At 36.8% G+C, this 22,539-nt stretch overlaps 1 protein-coding gene across 3 annotated transcripts in view; it reads right to left on the bottom strand.

Annotated features, from left to right (window-relative positions):
- LOC117315989 (nephrin-like) overlaps positions 1 to 22,539 on the bottom strand; it is a 402,896-nt gene that overhangs the window by 140,857 nt on the left and 239,500 nt on the right. Inside the window, exons 1-3 of one of the 3 annotated variants that reach the window (XM_033870471.1) lie at positions 13,105 to 13,228; positions 9,521 to 9,799; positions 3,327 to 3,609 (exon numbers count right to left, since the gene is read on the bottom strand). The exons of the other annotated variants lie outside the window; for them this stretch is intronic. Of the exons in view, the coding sequence (XP_033726362.1) occupies positions 3,327 to 3,375 (49 nt within the window). The 5' untranslated portion in view covers positions 3,376 to 3,609; positions 9,521 to 9,799; positions 13,105 to 13,228. Of the gene's footprint in view, positions 1 to 3,326; positions 3,610 to 9,520; positions 9,800 to 13,104; positions 13,229 to 22,539 lie in introns of those variants that run through there. 3 annotated transcript variants of the gene reach the window in all.

Below are 22,539 nucleotides of genomic sequence, written 5' to 3'. Positions count from 1 at the left end.
TGGATAAGGGTGTGCTTTATCATTTGTACTACCCCAGAGGTAAGGGTCCAAAAAGTGAGAGAGTTATTAAGCAGTTGGTAATTCCCAAGTCATTGAGAAATGACATACTTCTTGCTTTTCATGACTCAATAACTGCATGTCACCAAGGCATAGAGAGAACATTCCATAGTATCAGATTAAAATACTATTGGCATAAAATGTTTAAAGACATACAGTATTACTGTAAATCTTGTGAAGTGTGCGCCAGGACAAAACGTGATGTACATCACAGAGATGCACCTTTAAAACCTCTTCCTATTGAAGATGTGTTTGGTCGGATTCATATGGACATTCTTGGTCCTTTACCAAAGACCACACAAGGTCATAGGTACATTCTTCTCATTGTAGATTCCTTCTCAAAGTGGTGTGAGGCATTTTCCCTTGTGTCATATGAGGCAGCAGAGGTAGCGAGGGTCTTGTACAATGAGTTTATCTGTAGATATGGAGCGCCTCGAGCAATTCTTACAGATAGAGGACAGAACTTTATGTCAAAATTGGTCAAGGAACTGTGCAGAATATTTCAAATTACTAAGTTGAGTACCTCTTCTTACCATCCACAAACCAACGCAACTTGTGAGCGTATGAATGACTCTATTGCTACGACACTGAGAGCATATTGTAATGAAAAACAAAACAATTGGCATGATATACTTCCAAGTATTATGCTGAGTTACAGAGCAGTACCATCTACTCAATCTTCTCAGTTCTCTCCTTATTTCCTTTTGTTTGGTCAAGAGTGTTGTTTACCTATTGATACAGCATTGATTCCAAATCCATCACTTCCCAAAACGGTACATGACCATGTTACTAAGATTATACAAAACCAGGAAAGATTCAGGGACATTGCAAAAGAGAATATAAAGAAGGCACAGAGCAAATATAAGAACCAGTATGACAAAAAGGCAAAAGATCCAGACTTTGTGATAGGACAAAGAGTGTGGTTACACTGCAAAAAGGTACCAGTAGGACTGTCCCCCAAGCTTTGTCAAAAGTGGGTAGGACCTTTCTACATTACAAATGTCTTAGAGAACCACAGATACAGACTTAGGGAATGTAAGACAAACAAAGTTGTAAAATCCCTGATACATGCTAATAGAATGAAGCTGTATATCAGTCCTGAGCTTAGACCAACAAACCCCCCTCCCCAGACACATGGTGAGGAAACCGACCAGAATCCAGAACTAATTGAGGAATTAGATGAGCAGGACAGTGTATCCCAGACTACAAAGAATGACCCCAACCCAGAACCCAGAAATGATATTGATACACCCACAGAGGAGGTGTGGTTCACAGTAGATAAGATTCTATGTTGCAAGCCTAGCAAGGGTGTCAAGTGGTACAGAGTAAAATGGGTAGAAAAGAAGGAGACTTCATGGGTTAAGGGAGAAGTGCTTCCGGAGCATTTATTAAGAGAGTACCATATAAATAGAACTCTCAAAGGTCATAGTAAGAAAAAGGGTAGGACATGCAAGTAGCGTAGAAAAAAAAAAAAAAAAAAATCAGTTCCCTTCCAGATCTTTGTAAATATGGTGTTGTAGTTAAAAATTGATTGGGATAAGTTTACAAGCAATATATGTAGGAATAGTACACATTGTGTATTAATTAGAGCTTCTTATTAGACTTCGGTCCTTTTCTTTACTGAGTTGGATTTGTAAGCTAACTTTTTAGTAGATGTTTTTATGTTTCTAAGTCAAAATAAGTAGAAATTCATATTGCTGCAGCATTATTTGGAACTTTGGAAGTATTCGTTTTTTTTTTTTACTAGATGCATAAAGATTCTTCTGGGAATAAGGTTTACGAAACACAAGGTAAAGATCACGACAGTAAGAGCCCCTTGAGCAATACTTTTTAGTATTAAAAACTGTACTAGTATATAAATTTTTCAGGGATTTAACCTAGAGGGTTAAGAATTATTAACAGATAATGAAATGATAAATAGGTTATCATTCAAGACATGTTAAAGAGGTAAACGATAAAGAGTCTATAGACAAAAACTGAAAAAGGGGAATTTACTACAGTTATTGTTTCATGGGCAGTTGAAGTCTTGGGTTGAGTATTTAAGGATGGTAGGATATATAAGAACTACCGAGTACTTTAATAGAAGCTAACCAGTTGGATGTGTATAATTGACACAGACTGGCTTGTAATCCATTTTTCATTAGGTGATAATCAAGATCAGCCTCAATAATCAGAGGACGTCAGGTGAAATGACTGACAAAATATTTTGATTTATCAATGAAAGCCTATTTTGCTTAATGTTTTACATGGAACCTACATTTGTATGTGCAGTGTGTTGGTATTTACAATGAAATAATTTTTGTCAAAGAACAAAAATGTGGACAGTATTTTTTTTTTATATGTAAATGTTATTTGATATGTGTTAATGTTGTTATAATGGATTGGACATCAATATGGACATGAAAAAAAAGTGATGGCATTACAATTCAAATCAGACAATCACAATATCCAGGAGATGGAAAAAAAAAAAAAAAAAAAAAAAAAAAAAAAAAACATTGACAATTTAGTTTATATGAACAATGTATTTGTACAAAATATGAAATGGTAGTTACTGTATGTATAATTTGTTTTTGCTTAATAATGTAGTTGCATACAATATCATGAAGGTTAGTATATGATATTTAGCTTTCGATTCAGGTTATGAATTTATTAATGTCATTCATATTAGGAAAGTTATTAATGTAAAAGTTTGTGGAACAAACTTAAGGAGGAGGAGGCATATATGACAGGTAGAAAAGGGACAGTTTGTTAGATCAGAAAAGTAAGAAGATAGTAATTGAAAAGATATTAAAAAGAGATTGAGCTATTAGCAGAGCAGGCCACACACAGTGGTAGGAAGTCAAAGAGAATGAAGAGTGTGGTATTGTCTGTGTGAAGGGTTGGTGGACAATGGTGTGTGGATGTAGGGCTCATTTAGACTAATCAGTTGATGGGTGTAATCTGGAACCTTCGACAGGGAAATGGTCATCAAAGACTTCAGTCCCAATAAGTAAGTCCCGCCTCCTTAGGGTATATTTAACCAATAGAATTAGTGGATTTAGTAAATGTAGAATTAGTGACAGTAGTTTGTAGATATATATGAGAGAGAAGGAAATGTGTAGAGAGAAGAAACGGAGAGCCAGAGAGAGAAAGGATAAAGTATAAGTCAAGTACAAGATGTAACCTGAATGAATAAAGGAAGTGGAACTGGAGTACACTATCGTTGAGTTCTGATTCCCAAAGAGATAGCATCACCAGAATTATGTGGTGGTGATATAAGCGTGACTCACCAGTAACTACCAAAAACACTCCTCCAAGTACATCATTCCCACTTATCATCTTGGTGAAGTAGTATCCAGCATGTGATGTGTCCAGAGAATCAATTGTCAATTCGGCACGTGTTGATATCACACGTACAGTTACACCATCCTTTACAGGGTCACCAATCTATTTCACCGTCAACGAAAGGAAAAAGTGTGAAACTGTTTAACATAATCGCTGATATACCAGAATCTGGCGGCTTTGGAAGCTGCAGTCTGGTGGAAGCACCTTTATTTCTATATGTAGCTGCATCTGTAATAAAATAACAAAACCATTAACAAATTTCTCTTTGAAGAATAAAACAGCACTTCTCCCAAAAGATTGGGACTAAGAAATTGAACACTTATAACATTTAAGAATATTTTTCTCAGGGCATTAAATAGATAAAAGCAAGTGGAAATGCAAGTAAAATATGTGCTTTTTCGTTTTGTTGTACAATCAAAAAATGTTTAAAAATATTGCAAATTTTCTTCTTTGAGACGGTGCATAAAACAAGAAACCTGCATGGGGACAACGACATTTGTATATTTACTGGACTCATATCTTTTCTATGATAATTCTTTTCCCATGAATCAATTGATTAATTACAAGAACTTTCGGGGGAAAAAAAATTCATCAAATGAAATCCAAGATGGCAACGTACATCAACATATTTTGTTTTCTCAGATTGGTCTTGAAAAGCATTAAGCAAGTATTATATGGAACTAAGGAAAAACTATATTTGATATCTGTGAGTAAGCATTCAAAAAATTTCTGAAAAGGAGTAATAAACTTCAACTGTTATCTTTCAGGAGTTAAATTCTAAAACAAGAGGCATGTGGGCCTTAATGATTAACTGAATTTGGAAATATTTGAGTTAATTTAATTGACAATTTGTTGTCCCACCCATCCATCACCCAAGGGAGGTCAGTCAGCTAGGGCCAACATTTATTAAACCATTAAGCTGCCATCCAATGTTAACAGTTAGAATGAATTCCAATAGAAAAAAAAAACCCTGATTTCCCTATAACAACTAAAGTAAAGTTTACCACCTCGACAGGCTCAAAAGCAACCCCAGGGTCATGAAATTCACAATTTTGGTAAACCCCAGTGGTTGTCCATACATTATCAGTCAGGGGACATAACTCCAGGTCATCCATACATTATCAGTCAGGGGACATAACTACAAGTCATCCATACATTATCAGTCAGGGGACATAACTCCAGGTCATCCATACATTATCAGTCAGGGGACATAACTCCAGGTCATCCATACATTATCAGTCAGGGGACATAACTCCAGGTCATCCATACATTATCAGTCAGGGGACATAACTCCTGGTCGTTCATACATGGCCTCAGACCACAGTTACACTTCCGGGTCGTTGTACACGAATGTAGTACATAAGTAAATTTCAGGTATGTTACTAAATATTTTTTCCTGACTTAGCTATTGTAGATATGTTCATAATTTTAACATATATTTGTAGTGCAATATCTATTCTAGTGGGAGAATTTTGTTTTGACACCATTTGCATGTTTGTTTGTGAGGAAGGACACAGGGAGTTATAAGGTTTGAGTAGTGATATTTTGTAATTTTCCGGATTTTCCCATAATATAGAGGGGTGGTGGCATTTAAATAAAAATATCTTTCTTAAATGCCGGTCATGAGGTACTTTCCAGCTCACTGCAGATTCAGATTGAACAGTTCTACAACATATATGAAAACTAGATTTTTTGCAATGTTTTGAAATATTTTTATTTTTATTTTTCTTTGGTATAACATAGAGGGAAATTAATTGTGGTCTGAGGCCTGCATAGGCTAGAGTTATACCCCGTCTAAAACTTCCGCTGTAGTCGGCACGTTTGAAGTAGACATTTGACAGGCTGGGATATTGAAGTTGAAGGTTTGTACTAGGTGTCAATGTAAATTATGAATGAATTTATATTTTATTTGTCTTATTACATCACTTTTTCTATGATTTTAGCAAAATTTCATGTTAAAATTTGATAAAGTCTTATATATTGAGCCGGGTTGTCAGCAAAGCACATGTTTACTTCAGTATACGTACTTTCACTTTCATGAACATCTAAAATTTAATTAGATACAGGAAAATGGAAAATTTTCTTGTGAAATATAGGGAAATGGTAACCCAGAAATCTGTGATTTCTGCGAACAGCAGGTGCAGGGTATGGATGGGACCACTGTCTAACAACAAAAAATATGGCATTGTAAGATACCGGCACCCGGACACAGGTGTCTGGAAAACGGTTACCGCACACCGTTTCTGTGTTATGCTGGATAAGGAAGTTTTAGAATTACCTGCACACTTTGATGCATCACACCTGTGTCATAATAATTTATGCACAACTGTTGACCATATCAGTTTGGAGCCACATGTTATTAACAACAACAGAATTCATTGTAAAAACTGTAATAATTGCACAGGACATGGGGAATATCCAGATTGTTTATTAGAATATATACAGGTACATTATCTGAAATATATGCATCAACATTTTATGTACATTTTGCACAGAGCACGGCTCAAGCTCGGCTCATCTCATACATCTCAATCATGGTTATTTCTATTGGTTTTTGTTTTGTTTTTGTTTTATTTTGTTTTTTTAATGTTTTTCATGATTTCATTTTATTTACACACATATATATTTATATATAACTATTTGTGATAGTTGTGTTCATCATTGTTGGAGCTCAGTCTACTGGTGCTGAGGTCAGGATATGTGTCAAGCTGTCCCTTTTTATAATCAGATCTAGCTCCCTTATTTTTAATGTGCCTCTGAATAGCTTCTGCTTTCAGTTCTAGAGTCCTTTTCTTAAAAGCTGGGGTTTTTTGGTACTCTTGGTGGTAATTTTGCTCTGACTGCATTTGTCGCAGAGAGCGCCTCACTTCAGGTGCTACTGCTGCACCGAGGCACTCCATTTTTTTCATGAGGGAATTTCCCACCCCATTATTTGCTGTGTGGACAGCTCCATTGAATCGTGCATTCATATTCTTGCTATATAGCACATTTTTTGGTAAGCGGCTGTTAAGCAGCCTGAAAAAAGCCTCGCATCTTTGGGTATTTGCTCCAAGAGACATTCCTGTGATACATTCATCTGTTAATTTCATTTTCAGTATCTCGAGCAATAGCTGTTTGTCATTTTCATCTGGGTTCAAGCTAAATAGTTTATGTTTAGACAGGAATATGGACCTGTTCCACCAAGTACCACTACCAACTCCACCATTGCACACATAGGAGTATCTTTTGCACCGGGAACAATCCCCACTGTAGCACCTGAGGGTAGCATCTAGCACATGGGGTAGTTTTTCACGCATAATTTTGGTTTCCCCGGTACAATCTTTTGTGAGCTCTTTACAAATCAAACTACATCGAGCTTTTATGTCCCTGCTCAGAACTTTTTGTGATTCAGTTTTTCCCTCTCTAGTGCTCATTCCGGGGAACATGTCTGAGCTGAAATGTGCTCGTATACATTTTCTAAATTGAGCTTGTCCTAAATGGGTGGGATCAGCTAGACGTTGGACTTTCCACATGGGTATAAAGTTTTTATATGCCGCATCTAGACCTGCGACAGATCTCGCGTCTCCATCAGATGTTGCGTACCGTACAATAAGATCCTGTTGGTACAATTGCTCACCCACAAGCTTAGCAGCTTCGAACTCGGATAGCGGTGTCCCCTCCCCTATTGTAGCACTACAGTCAATGTGGCCACCAGGACATTTAGCATCAAACCCTTTGAGCCGTAACCATTTACCCTTCCAGCATATCTGTGATTGGACGGCTATTCCCAAGATATAATTTTTGTCTGTGATGTCCTCACGCGCTATTAGTGCTAATTGTACAGCACTTGTACCAGGCTTGTTACGGCAGGTTATTGTTGACCTATTGTATCTTCCGTCAACTTGTACGTTAACCATGTTGGGGTCTCCCCTCAACTCGCATATCTCCCTTACCTCTTTTGCTTTATTAGCCATATCCTCTTTATTTAGTGATATTATTTTCTCCCCCACCATATTAGCATTTCTCTGCATACCACTACGGCAGGGGGGAACCAAGTTCATTGAATTAAACAAACGCCGTGCACCTGCTGGCCCCATAGGTGTTTCTTGGAGGCCAGCGTGCATTGTCAGATTTGGTACTGCAGGGTTTGGTCCCCTTTTTGGGGATTGAACTTCATTGTACATCTTATGTGTATCAGACACCCAACCACATGTTTTACATGAGACTTGAAATTTACATGTTACTCCTATTTTGATCTCATTGTAAATATCAACATCTGGGTTGTCACACCTGTGTGAGGAGATAATTTGCATGAGGTCTCCAATTTTCTCTGTATTTATTAATCGATTACCCTGATTTCTGATACGAGTTTGTAATCTAGGCTTTTTATTCATGTTTTCATGTAGGTCTAAAGCCTCTAGATCAGTCGCTTTGGTTTTTCTGGGCCTAAGGAGTTTCACATTACCAGGGTTACCTTCGGTGTCAGAAGTGCTGGGAAAGTTGCTACCAGGGCGCGTTACTGTAACTAAAGAAAAGACATTGGGACTCAATCGTTTCCAGGTGCCTGATTCGTTTTTAGTTAAAACCTTACTTACCCCATGTCCTGCAGTTGTTTTACCCTTATTATGTGGTGTGTTACCATACTGGAAAGCAGATTTTAGTCTTTTCTTCCTCCCTTTCATGGTGCTGTCAGGCCAAATATCCCTCTAAAATTGACCCCTATATATCCAAAACCCTTTATTTTACCTGAACTTACATAAAACACATATGGTCTAAATATATACACCACTTAATAAGGATTACAAGCCCACAGGAAGGGGATATCTCATACCCAAATCCCCCCGGTGCTGACCAATGAAGAGAGGGTACCTGCCTACCTGGGTGTGTTTGGCATGTGTTTACTAATTAATTAATTGGGCTATAAAGTTTCAATTACACTCATTTTATAGGGGGAAACTTCCTGTATACAGTGGTATAAAGTTAGACAGGCTGTGATTTTTGAAAAAAAAACTGTTTCATTTTTACTGAAAAAAATTGTGTTGAAAAGTGTATTTTTTTACATGGATTATTAAAAATTCCTTATAAAGTTCATTTTTGTGAAAATTGAAAAACAGCATATAAATTTCAGGAAAGTATTGAATAAGCTTTAATTTGATATATGATGTTGATATATTACTTGAATATTGATGACCCAATTAGCCATTTACATATTGGGTCTCTCAGAAGTCTCATTGGCAGAGTAGAGTTTTACAGAGGATGGGGGTAGGGTAACTGAAAATGATATAACTTTTTCATTTATGAAGTAAATTTCACAATAATTTGCAATAACATGTGTTATTGTATGCCAAATGTGGTGATATAACCAGAAAATTGTATCTCTAAAAAATACATATATACAGGCCTCAGACCACAGTTACACTTCCGGGTCGTTGTACACGAATGTAGTACATAAGTAAATTTCAGGTATGTTACTAAATATTTTTTCCTGACTTAGCTATTGCAGATATGTTCATAATTTTAACATATATTTGTAGTGCAATATCTATTCTAGTGGGAGAATTTTGTTTTGACACCATTTGCATGTTTGTTTGTGAGGAAGGACACAGGGAGTTATAAGGTTTGAGTAGTGATATTTTGTAATTTTCCGGATTTTCCCATAATATAGAGGGGTGGTGGCATTTAAATAAAAATATCTTTCTTAAATGCCGGTCATGAGGTACTTTCCAGCTCACTGCAGATTCAGATTGAACAGTTCTACAACATATATGAAAACTAGATTTTTTGCAATGTTTTGAAATATTTTTATTTTTATTTTTCTTTGGTATAACATAGAGGGAAATTAATTGTGGTCTGAGGCCACATTATCAGTCAGGGGACATAACTCCTGATAATCTATACATTATCAGTCAGGGGACATAACTCCTGATCATCAAAATATTTTCAGTCAAGGCAGCTTACGTTTGGTACTCAATAAATTTTCAGTCAGGGGGCATAAATCCTGGTTGTCGATGCCTTCTCATTCATGATCATGGGTCACAACCCCTAATTGGCAAAGTCATTCAAGGGACACAGCTTGTGTCGATCAATACCTAGTCTGTCAGGGGAAGTTACTCTGTAATGATAACACACTGGGCATACATTAAGGTGTTATGGTACTTACCAGTGGTAACAGTTGTCAGTGATGTGCCACTTGATCTAGAAGATCTGATTGTTGTCACCTTAATCGTGTAAGTTGTCCCTGGATTGGTTTGGTTATATTGATACTGTTGTACATCTGATGGCAAGTACTTATAACCTTTACTAGCTGAGCTCACTGCCTCCTTTAACTCAATGTAGTACTGGTCAATCCTCAGTGGTGTATCCGGATGATCCCATGTGACCCCGATGGTTCCATCAGCCTTGTACACCGCCATAAGGTTGGTTGGTGGAATCGATTGGGCTACGGAAAAAATACAACCAGATTATTTTGAATGATTAATATCTATCTGATCATGTACTATTGTGGGTTAAATCTAATTTTCATCAACAAACAATAGTTCTCTTCTATTATTTTGCTAAATCTCCATCAATGAAGAATATTTTATGATCACGAGGCCCTGAGGGCCTGTGTCGCTCGCCTGCTTGGATTTCACCAAAAGTCACAATATGTTCATGTTCAATTTGTAAATAGCTCTATTTGTTGATGTCAAACAATGCTATATATTGTTATGGGAAATATCAACTGCTTCATAGATAAAACCCACAAAGTCCTGACTCCCTAGGGGTGTGAAATGACCCAAGGGATTGCTTTAACAACATTTTATTTAATGAAACTAAGTCTTTGTGTGTGTGTGTGGGGGGGGGGGGGGGGGGGGGGGGGATGCTTCTATTAAAATATAAATGTCATAAACTGCTTAGTTTCAGAGAAGTCAATTATATCACTATTTGGCCTGGCCCCTCAGGCACCACCATTTGTACAATTTAATCCCTACCCCATAGGGGTGCTACCAGTCAATATATATCAATTGCTCAGTTCAGAGAAGAAGTCTTTTATATCCATTTAGCCAAATTAACCCATTTTTTCGGCCCCGCCCCTCCTGCCTCCAAATCAAATTTTGTTTTATTCAGATCAGCGTTTATGAAGAAGAAGTCAAATGTCGACAGACAGACACCGGACACCACAGTTTGGTATAATTTGGACCAGATGAGCTAAAAATCAGATGTTATATCCGTTATATTTGAGGTGTATCCACACTTTCACCTGTGTGAGATTTCTTTTTCTCACATCCTTCACAGGGTTATCCGGCGGTTGCTAGGGAAAAGATCAATCTATCTCACAAGGGGTTAAGACAGCCGACACGCGCTATATGACGCTGCTCACAATAACGTAACAGCATCATTTTACGTTGGAGTAACAAATTGTAAATAATGACATCATAAACTTTGACGCACATTCCATGGAGCATTGCAGATGGCCCCATGAAATACTTTCATAAAACTGACATTTGCTTGTAAGTATGTGAGAAAAATAATCAAACATGGGTCTGTTCCGAAAACAAGGATAGCTCAACCCTCGTGTAAGAGTTTGACTCAGGCCAATCTCTTACAATAGGGTTAAGATATCCCTGTCCACAGAACAGATCCATGTCAGATTCTATTAGTCTTACCCTGGACAGGTGTATCCACACTTTTACCTGTGTGAGATTTCCTTACCTTACCCTGGACAGGTGTATCTACACTTTTATCTGTGTGAGATTTCCTTACCTTACCCTGGACAGGTGTATCTACACTTTTACCTGTGTGAGATTTCCTAACCTTACCTTGGACAGGTGTATCCACACTTTCACCTGTGTGAGATTTCCTTACCTTACCTTGGACAGGTGTATCCACACTTTTACCTGTGTAAGATTTCCTTACCTTACCCTGGACAGGTGTATCCACATTTTTACCTGTGTGAGATTTCCTAATCTTACCTTGGACAAGTGTATCTACACTTTTACCTGTGTGAGATTTCCTAACCTTACCTTGGACAGGTGTATCCACACTTTCACCTGTGTGAGATTTCCTTACCTTACCCTGGACAGGTGTATCCACACTTTTACCTGTGTGAGATTTCCTTACCTTACCCTGGACAGGTGTATCCACATTTTTACCTGTGTGAGATTTCCTAATCTTACCTTGGACAAGTGTATCCACACTTTTACCTGTGTGAGATTTCCTTACCTTACAGTTGACAGGTGTATCCACACTTTTACTAGGTGAGATTTTCTTATCTTTTAATTACCCTGGACAGGTGTATCCACATTTTTACCTGTGTGAGATTTCCTTACCTTACCCTGGACAGGTGTATCCACACTTTTACCTGTGTGAGATTTCCTTACCTTACCCTGGACAGGTGTGTCCACATTTTTACCTGTGTGAGATGTTCTTTTCTCTAACCCTAGAAAAGTATACCCACACTTTTTCGTGTGTAAGATTTCTTTTTCTCTTATACAACACTCAGACATCACACCAATGTCTTTCTCTGTGATACCTGCATGACTCTCTGCTGATCAAGGTTATTCAAATATCATCACAAAAATTATACAGCATCTATCAGAAACATACATTGAAGATTAATAGAATCTTTCACCCACTTGGGGGTGAGAGTGTGTGAGCTAGGGGAATCTCAGCCCGAGGGGGAGATTAAGTTGCCAAACACGAGGCCTGCAGAGTGATTGTCAGCTTAATTATCTTACCCCAAGGGTTGAGATTCCCCTGTCTCACTCCCATGGGGATGAAAGATCATTTTTTTCTTTTATGCTGTTTACCCTCTTATGTATCTAATATTAACCTTACATCAATACAAGGAAAGTTGACGTGACGTGATCAAATTGTCGACATGAAGTGATTGAATTGTCGACGTGACGTCATGGTATTGTTGACGTGACAAAATACAATTGTTGAGAATGTGAAATGAGCACGTGTAGCTTGTCTCACAGCTGGCAGGTTGGATAGAAAACTCATTATTTGTTTCAGACCCCTTGAACGAGAATATCAGCCCCTAAAGTCAGACCACTTGAACGAGAATATCAGCCCCTAAAGAAGACAAATTGATCAAACGATAACTGAGATTCTATCAATCTGCATCTCAGCATTGAGTCTCTACGTTCATAAAATATGTATACATCATAGAAAACACAATGACACCAATTAGTCAGCAGTCTAATCATAATGGAAACTTTATCATTCATGTAAGTTATATTTACATTAGATTAAAAGGCACACTGTCGCTAAGCCAAAAATGAAATTAAACAATTTTGGCTGGTAAATATGAGTTAACTCATCAAACAATTGTTTGATCTGTTAAATTTGCCTGTCACAAGACCAAAATGTTGAGTGAAAAAAAAAAAAAAATAATTTTGCTTTTCCATCAAACAGGCTAAGAGAAATTGATACATCTCCATGTGAGGTTTAAACTGGAGGACTAGATTGCACAGAATTCTTCTGTAACTCTATCGTTTGTCAACTAATTACAAATCTCCATGTTTCAGCTGGATGTGTCACTCCAAGGGGGCGATGTCAGGTTTTGTCTTCTTGTATTGTTATATCAAAGACAGATTGATTAAAATTTCCCCAGTCACGCACAGTCAAAATCATACATGGTGTCACCAACAATTATACCACGCTTACTATAAATACCACAGATAAGAAGTGGGATCATCGATCAGCAACATAATTATACAAAAACATTTTCAACAAAGGACAAGAAATCCTTACACTTACCTTGACATAATGTTAAATACGCAAACACAACAACAAATGGTCGATAGAAGTCCGCCATTTTGATGTGAACTTCACAAAATTCACAATTTGTCTAGTACAAGGAAGTATGAACATGATCATCACTGCTTTGTACAGGTCAAAGGTCACCCACATCACTGTCCTGTACAGGTCAAAGGTCACCCTCAGCCTCCCACATCTGCTAGGTTTGTATACTTGTGCACAGGATATTGATCAGGACAAACTTTTATATTCCTAAGCAGCTGAAGTTTAAGGAAAACTAAACTGGTTTCCTGCACTTCAGGTCTCTTTATATGGAATATGGACAGAATTAATATGAAAATGAATTTTGCATTTTATGTGGAAGAAATGCAGAGAAAATATGGAGAAAAAGCAGAAAACCCAGCTCTCACATATGGAATAATATGGAGTTGGATGTCAAAACTGCAATCCGTATTTTTCCATATTTGGGTATAATTGTCTTTTCCCATATTTTTCTGCATTGTTTTCCATATTTTCCCTTTATTTTCATTTATTATAAAAAAAACATGGAAAACAAGAAGACAATAGAGTCTAAAAATATACTCATCCTTATTTTCTATATATTCAATATTTGTTGTTGTTTTTTTTTGAGAAAGAATGTCAGGAAGGTCGGCCATTTTTTTCTAAACCAGTGTTGAAGGCCTGTGACAGAGTTTCATCTATATATATACACATGTGCATATAACATACACAGTAATGGAAGTAGCCGGGCTAAGGTCAGAGTTCAGGAGAAAACTGAAGTGGTAAGTCTTCCCAGTAATGGGTCCTCACAACATCCGGCCTTATATACACTGGGAACAGGAAGATCATACCTCACACTGAATCATCAGATTGTCACATCACACTTATATATATATATTGTAAATACATTATAATATATTGTAAATTTATTGTATTTCCAGTACTTCTTATATATATTATGTGATTGTATTTGTGATTTTTTGTGTTTTGATAAAGGGGCGGATTGCCTCGAAAATTTAACAAACCTTATTGTTTACACTGTTTGAATTACTTCTTTGCCCCATATATTGTAAATACATGTATATATAGATATTTATATATTCTACAAAATAAGTCAAAGTGCCAAGGACACTATAAACAAGAAGCCCATGGGCCTTAATGGTAATCTGACTCTAAAAGACTCTTAATTGTACTCTATAATCAGTAGCATGTATATATAGTGGCATTATTGGCCATGGAGGCCATCTTGGATTTTGAACCGACTGCATGTGGAACTTGAGAAGAAGTTTGAAATACCGGGTAGATGTCATTGTTCAGGAAAACCATGATTGCACAATCTGTTACAAAATGGCCGCCGAGACCGCAAAGTTTTTACTAGGCTGAAAAATAACAACACTTTGTTGGCTCCACTTTTTTATCATCCTCACCAATTTTTAGCTCAATGGCACTAGTGGAACTGAGGGAAAAGTTTTAAAATATGTTTTTCAAGATGGCTGTTATGGCGGCCATCTTGGATTTTGAACCAACCAGAATAATAACAACACTTGGTCAGGACTACCTCAGAATCACTTCAGGTAAGTTAGAGCTAAATCCCAGTTGGTAGAGCTTGAGAAGAAGTGAGTTCTGATTTGAGTTTCATCAACTAAATTTGCTTTATGTAATTTAAAACTAAAGCTTAATTTACCAATTAATACAAGATAGAAAATTTAATATCACCTAATGAGCCTTTTCATTTGAAGGTTCAGTTTCAGGCTTAAAAAAGATGTATCTGAATATCTACCTAAAACTTGAAAATTGGTAAAAAGTTATTGTTTTGCATTTCTAAACATCTTGACCTTGAGAATGTCACAGTGACCTAGTTTTAGTGCACTGTATAACCTAGACTGAAAAAGTTAATAATTATAAAAACCTACATAGTACATAGTACATATGTATGTAGTGTTATAGTGTTCTAAAAAATCATCAGCTACCTAAGCCACTAGGTGGATTGGTCTATTAAAATTTTTCATAATTTGTAATTAGGTTCTTATAGGGACGTACATACTAGTGGGGCTACTTATTTATGTGAAACTCCATCTGAGTTTGGAGACCGATATATATATATACAGTGGACCCTCGATATTCTGAACACCTTCATTCCCAGCCCAAACCATCCGGATTACAAATTTTCCGGACAGCCTAATTCCGTCTACCAGGTCAAAAAAATTGTTGTGTAAGAGTTATCTCCCTTGACTATATACAATGTGGGACGTTTAAATGACATACTTACATTTCATAAACACGTCTAATTGTCAGTCTTAATGAAATATAATAAATTATTTTAAAATTTAGTTAAAAATATATATCAGATTTTATTCCTAGATCTGTATTTTTATATAACACATTTGCCCTTTGGCACCAATTCTGTTTACCTGTTGACGCAGTTGATCTGATATTAATGGTACATGTTGTACATGGTTATCTAATATTGTCTTAGGTTATATGACAGCCGTCTTCCGTATTATCATGTATCAATCAATCATATATACTCATACCTAGGACTAAGGACTATAAAAGGTTAGATGTTACTATATTATGTAGTCGGTTTCCAAGGACTGTACTGAGCAGTTCTACACACATGAATAAACCAAGATACAACTACTTGGACTCCGTCTTCCTCTCTTACACCATACACAACAATTCTACAAGTGGCTACACAACGTGTAGTTCACATTAATAAATATACCTATGTTTCTGATATGATTCTTGTTTTGTTTTATTTTGTTGAAACTAAAAAATAAACAATGTTTTTAAATATTTTTCAAGGTCAACGTGAAAGAGTATACAAACCGATGTCGTGCAATTTAATCTTCACTTTGTGGTGTATTGTATAATGTGACCCTTATGAAGCGTTTTAACTATACGTATGTGTACTTGTATTTGTGCCTGAATCGGGTAAGTCAGTCAGAACAAGCACTCGGGTAGCAGGCATTATAATGTGACCTACAAAAAGTGAGGTTTTGTATTTGTGCATTGATCAGACTCAACAAGTTTGGAGAGTGACATAGCGTGAGCTTAGGTTTCAAATTTCAGATTTTTATTGTTAACACATTTGCACATGCACATTTGTGTTACAGGAGGTGCATGACGCATCAAAAGCAAGTTTTACAAATGGCAAAACACAACAAATCTTATACACTTAAGAATTTGTTTTTTAGACTTTCTAACATTTGAGCACACACAAACATTACATAGTGAAACAAAACATTTAATTTCTGTCAGATTAGGGTATTTTAAAGAAATTGGTTCTGAAGTTTTTGATGAATTAGAATCAACTTTAAATTATCTTTAATTAATGTACTAGCTTCCTATCAATTCCATACAATGTTTAAACCAGTATCAAACAGAGGCCAAGAGGGCCTGTATCACTCATCTGGATATTTCAGTAATTATGGTAAAATATACCCTAATTTAAGCTATATTTAAAATGATTTCCTACTTCCTGAGCTCATGCCTCTCCCAACAATGGTTCAAACTACAGGTGGACTAAATCCTGTCATTCTTGAAAAAGAAAACGGATTATAAAAGTTTAGTTTTTTTTTTTTTTTATATATTTCCCCTATTGGGCCTTTTTTCTCCCACCCCAAGAGAGCCACACTCTTTGTTTATAAAACATAAGATCTTATTTATGCTACTTTCAACAGTATGTGTTTACAAAATGGGTCAATGGAAAAATGACTTGGGCTATGGGATTTCAATTTTCTGTAGAGAAATTGTCTAAGGGATTTTCATATATACTTTCGTACACTGCAATAATGTTCCAAACCAAATTTCATCAAAAAGCATTCAGCGCTTTAGAACTAGCAGCAATTTAAATAAGTTTCCTCTATTTCCCCTATAAGGCCCCACCCCTTGTGCTTACAATGAGTCACAACAATCATATGTAGCGGGACTGGACTGGGTCGATCATCGGTGACCAGGTACGTAGCTCAATTGGTAGACTAGAGCATCTGACTAGTGTTCGGAGGTCCCGGGTTCGAACCCCGGTCTGGCCGCTACATTTTCTCCTCTCCTGTTACACATATATACATTATATATCTCCTTTGCCAAATAATACTCCAGACCATTTCATTAAAATCTGTGTAGGCATTCAGGACAAGTACAGTAATTTATGGAATTTACCTCTATTTCCCCTATTTGGCCCATATCCTCCAGCCCCAAGGGACCCATATAAAGTCTGTTTATTTATCATTAGATTTCCTTCAATGCCCAATAATGCTCCAGACAAAATTTCATCCAAATCTATTCAGGCATTCAGGACAAGTAGGGATTTAAAGGATTTACCCTTAATTTCCCCTATTGGGTCCTGCCCCTCCAGCCCCTGGAGGAGAGCCACACTCTCTGGTTATACAAGTTTGATCTCCTAGCCAAGTAGGGATTTAAAGGAAATTTTGATGGAGGACGGATGCTGATGGTGAAAGGGCCTTAATTACAACCAGGCGAACTAAAAATGTTTCAAAAACTTTATTGGTGCCCACAGAATTTAGTCACCATTTTTACTGATCCGAAAATAAAAAAGATTGGGCAAGTATTTTTGCAGGAAAGTGGTTCACAATAAGATTGTATAATTCGATGGTATAATTTTGTTATTTGATTACTATGAACACTGAGGACAAACATATGTACATCCCTGGTACATCTGATTACTATTAAACAATTTATTCTCGTCTTACTCACCATATAAGATGAAAAATCACACTGCAGTAGGGTGTCATCCATCCATAAGCATTTCTTCAAAATATGCTGCTGGTCCAGAATGCCTGAATCCATTTTGACAAAACTTGGTAGAGCATCCTCGCTAGAACTCAACACTGTTTTAAAGAGAAGTAACTCTGAATGCAGATTCTGTGAGGTGAAGACAGGCAAACCTTCAAAATCCTTCTCTAATTATAAAAAAAAAATTATGTAATTATCAGTAAATGTTTACTGGTTAAAGGGACAATGCCATTTTAGTTGAGAAGCTTTACTTACAAGTAAGAATTTCATGTCTGGCAATTTTAATTCACCAATATAAGGAAATGTTAACATTTTTTATTTTTTTTAAAGTCTATTTATAATGTATAAGATTATATAACCTTTCTTCCAGTGAAAGATTAGGATAAATATTAGATTATGGAAAAATGGAAACCCTTACTATGAAAATAAAAATAATGCAATGCATTGTTTTTTTATCACATAAAGGGGATTATCACCCATAAAATATATATACAATGTATAACAGTTATATGCTATATTATCATGCGGCGTTCTTCTGTCTGGTGTTGGGCCGTGGTGACCGAGTGGTTAAGGTGTCACAACATTTTATCACTAGCCCTCCACCTCTGGGTTGTGAGTTTGAAACCTACGTGGGGCAGTTGCCAGGTACTGACCGTAGGCTGGTGGTTTTTCTCCTGGTACTCCGGCTTTCCTCCACCTCCAAAACCTGGCACATCCTTAAATGACCCTTGCTGTAAATAGGACGTTAAACAAAACAAACAAATAAACAAACTGTCGGGTATCACAAGTGAGTATACGTAATTCGTGTTTGTTTTGGTTCGAAGAAAGTGCCAGTCGATCTTCTGTACATTTTAAGAAGCCTTAGAACTTCATTTTGAATAAATACACTTGTCCAACATTTTACAACCGGAAACATTTAATTGATAATAATAGACAGAGTATGACGTGTCTGATATTCCGGAATATAGACTAGTTACTAATTTGGTTGATCATTACTTTATTTTATTTAATAATGGTTACTTGAAATTGGCCCCCTAACACACGGAATTTGTATGGGTATGCCCCCTGTTATATCACATGCGTCGTTCCCACCAAAAAGTATTTTCTAGCCATCCAAAAAATATCCCTCTATAGTATTTGTATCCCTCCTTGGCTTGATGTTTTATTTATAACTTTATAGGGAAATATTCCTTAGACAGCTAGGAAATCCACCGTATACAAACACACATGTCAGGTTTCAAGGTAACTGTACTTAAGATAGTAATTATAGTTACCTGGTCTGCCTTTCTTACATAATAGTAGGGTCATGGGTCACACCTGACTAATTACCCAGGTAGATGTGAAATTTTACCTGTCTACCACAAGGCATATTATGATGACTATATCTTGCCAAGTCACAAAACAAATTCGTAGGGAAATTTTGTTGTTGTATCATCTGGTAATCTATTAATGCTTTCTATATCTGTAAATAATCGACATGCAAATTACAATTACTAGTCTAGATCTCCAGGTTTTAAAACACTGATCTTATGACATAACGGTTTGTAAAAGTTAACAATTAATAATTAATGTTAATACAATTTTGTCGTTTAGATTAACATAAATATTCGAACCAAAATAGGGTATAAGCTTAGTCCAATAATGTAGTTTTCTTAATTCCAATATTATGTTCTTTACATTCTATATTTGTTTATATGAATCAAAGTATTTATTTCAGGCAGGTAAAATACCAAATGCAGTAATTACTACTTGATAGAATGTCACAAATTTTATAACTTTTTATACGATCTACTTATACTCACAAAACAAAAGACAGAAATGTTTGTAATCCTGACAAGATATCCTTCACTCACAGTGATACAATGCATGTCATCTTCATCCCCAATACAATAGGTATAAGGGGACGTTATGGTGTTTGCTATATAAGGACACTCCCGGGTCCGGAGGCAGACAGAACATACCAGGGTTGCTGGAACTGCCAAAATGAATTCTGAAAAAATAACTGGAACTGTAGTTTTACTGCATCATTTCATGTTATGATTTTAATCCATCGTCATGGATACCGAAAGCTATCGGCAAATTGCTGACTATAATTACCAAATTGATCCAAAGAGCAGAAAGTGGCCTGAGGAAGCATTGTACTAGTAAGTATGTTGTATACATGTATGAATAAGAAAAATATAAGATACCAAATGTTTCATTATGATTTATATAATCCACCATGTTCCTTTTATTTCAGACTAACACAACAGTTAGACTTTAAAAGGCTTACTATTGGTAAAATGCTATATAATTTATTAACATTAAATACTTCATCTTATAACACGTACACATGTATTTTAGTGGAAATGCCTAATGATTTATGCATAATTATTTTGGATTCTGCATAATTCCCAAACCCATTTAACTTTAAAATTGAAGCAAAATAAAATTTGATATGACAATAGGCTTTTTTTTCTCGCTTATGGACGCTTTGCCCCCGATAAGATAAATATATAACAGTATGCTAAGAGCTACAAGTTATATTAAGAAATTAACTTCAAAACAATTATTTATGTCAAATAACCATTTTCAACTATTTTCAAACCTTTTTTTTTATTTTGGAAATGAGGAACGAAAAGTTGTGTTGTCATGATTTCCAGTTCTGTTATAAATACGTACACGTAATTTAAATCCCAGAAATAGTTAATATATAAACCTCACCACTACATGTACAGGATTACATTAGATACATGTACAATTCTCTCCAATAATAACCTAGATCTCTATTATCATTCCATTGTGTGGGTCAGGGGATTTTCTATCACGCTATAAATATCTACGTGACTAGTGTATATTTGTGTTAAATATAAGTACATGTGTGTACAGACTTTCATGTAAAAAATAACAGCGTTTCTCAAGTGGTTGTGTTTTGTATAGTTATGCAGTAACGTATATAAGGGACGTACATAGGGACGTACATAGGGACGTACACAGGGACATACATAGGGACGTACATAGAGACGTACATAGGGACGTACATAGAGACAAACATAGGGACATTCATAGGGACGTCCATAGGGACATACATAGGGACGTACATAGGGACATACATAGGGACGTACACAGGGACATACATAGGGACGTACATAGAAACATACATAGGGACATACATAGGGACGTACATAGGGACATACATAGGGACGTACATAGAGACGTACATAGAGACATACATAGGGACATACATAGGCACGTACATAGGGACATACATAGAAACATACATAGGGACATACATAGGGACGTACATAGGGACATACATAGGGACGTACATAGAGACGTACATAGAGACATACATAGGGACATACACAGGGACATACATAGGGACGTAAATAGGGACATACATAGGGACGTACATAGAGACGTACATAGAGACATACATAGAGACATACAAAGGGACATACATAGGGACATACAAAGGGACGTACATAGGGATGTACACAGGGACATACATAGGGACATACAAAGGGACATACATAGGGACATACATAGGGACATACATAGGGACGTACACAGGGACGTACATAGGGACGTACATAGGGACGTACATAGGGACGTACATAGGGACGTGCAATTGGACGTACATTAACATACATAGGGATGTACGAAGGGACATACATAGGGACGTACATAGAGACGTACATAGGGACGTACATAGGGACGTACATAGGGACGTACATAGGGACATACATAGAGACATACATAGGGACATACATAGGGACGTATATAGGGACGTACATAGGGACGTATATAGGGACGTACATAGAGACGTACATAGGGACGTACATAGAGACGTACATAGGGACGTACATAGGGACGTACATAGGGACGTACATAGAGACGTACATAGAGACGTACATAGAGACATACATAGAGACGTACATAGGGACATACATAGGGACGTACATAGGGACGTACATAGGGACATACATAGGGACATACATAGGGACGTACATAGGGACATACATAGGGACGTACATAGAGACGTACATAGAGACGTACATAGGTACATACATAGGGACATACATAGGGACGTACATAGGGACATACATAGGGATGTACACAGGGACATACATAGGGTTGTACATAGGGACGTTCATAGGGACATACATAGAGACATACAAAGGGACATACATAGGGACGTACATAGAGACATACATAGGGACATACATAGGGACGTATATAGGGACGTACATAGGGACGTACATAGGGACATACATAGAGACATACAAAGGGACATACATAGAGACATACAAAGGGACATACATAGGGACATACAAAGGGACGTACATAGGGACGTACATAGGGACGTACACAGGGACGTACATAGGGACGTACATAGGGACGTACATAGGGACGTACATAGGGACGTGCAATTGGACGTACATTAACATACATAGGGATGTACGAAGGGACATACATAGGGACGTACATAGAGACGTACATAGGGACGTACATAGGGACGTACATAGGGACGTACATAGGGACATACATAGAGACATACATAGGGACATACATAGGGACGTATATAGGGACGTACATAGGGACGTATATAGGGACGTACATAGAGACGTACATAGGGACGTACATAGAGACGTACATAGGGACGTACATAGGGACGTACATAGGGACATACATAGGGAT

The sequence above is a fragment of the Pecten maximus genome, chromosome 17 (assembly GCF_902652985.1).
Source record: "Pecten maximus chromosome 17, xPecMax1.1, whole genome shotgun sequence".
Taxonomy (NCBI): domain Eukaryota; kingdom Metazoa; phylum Mollusca; class Bivalvia; order Pectinida; family Pectinidae; genus Pecten; species Pecten maximus.
Note: the sequence above shows the minus strand (reverse complement) of the source record. Positions and strands in the feature narration are given on the sequence as shown.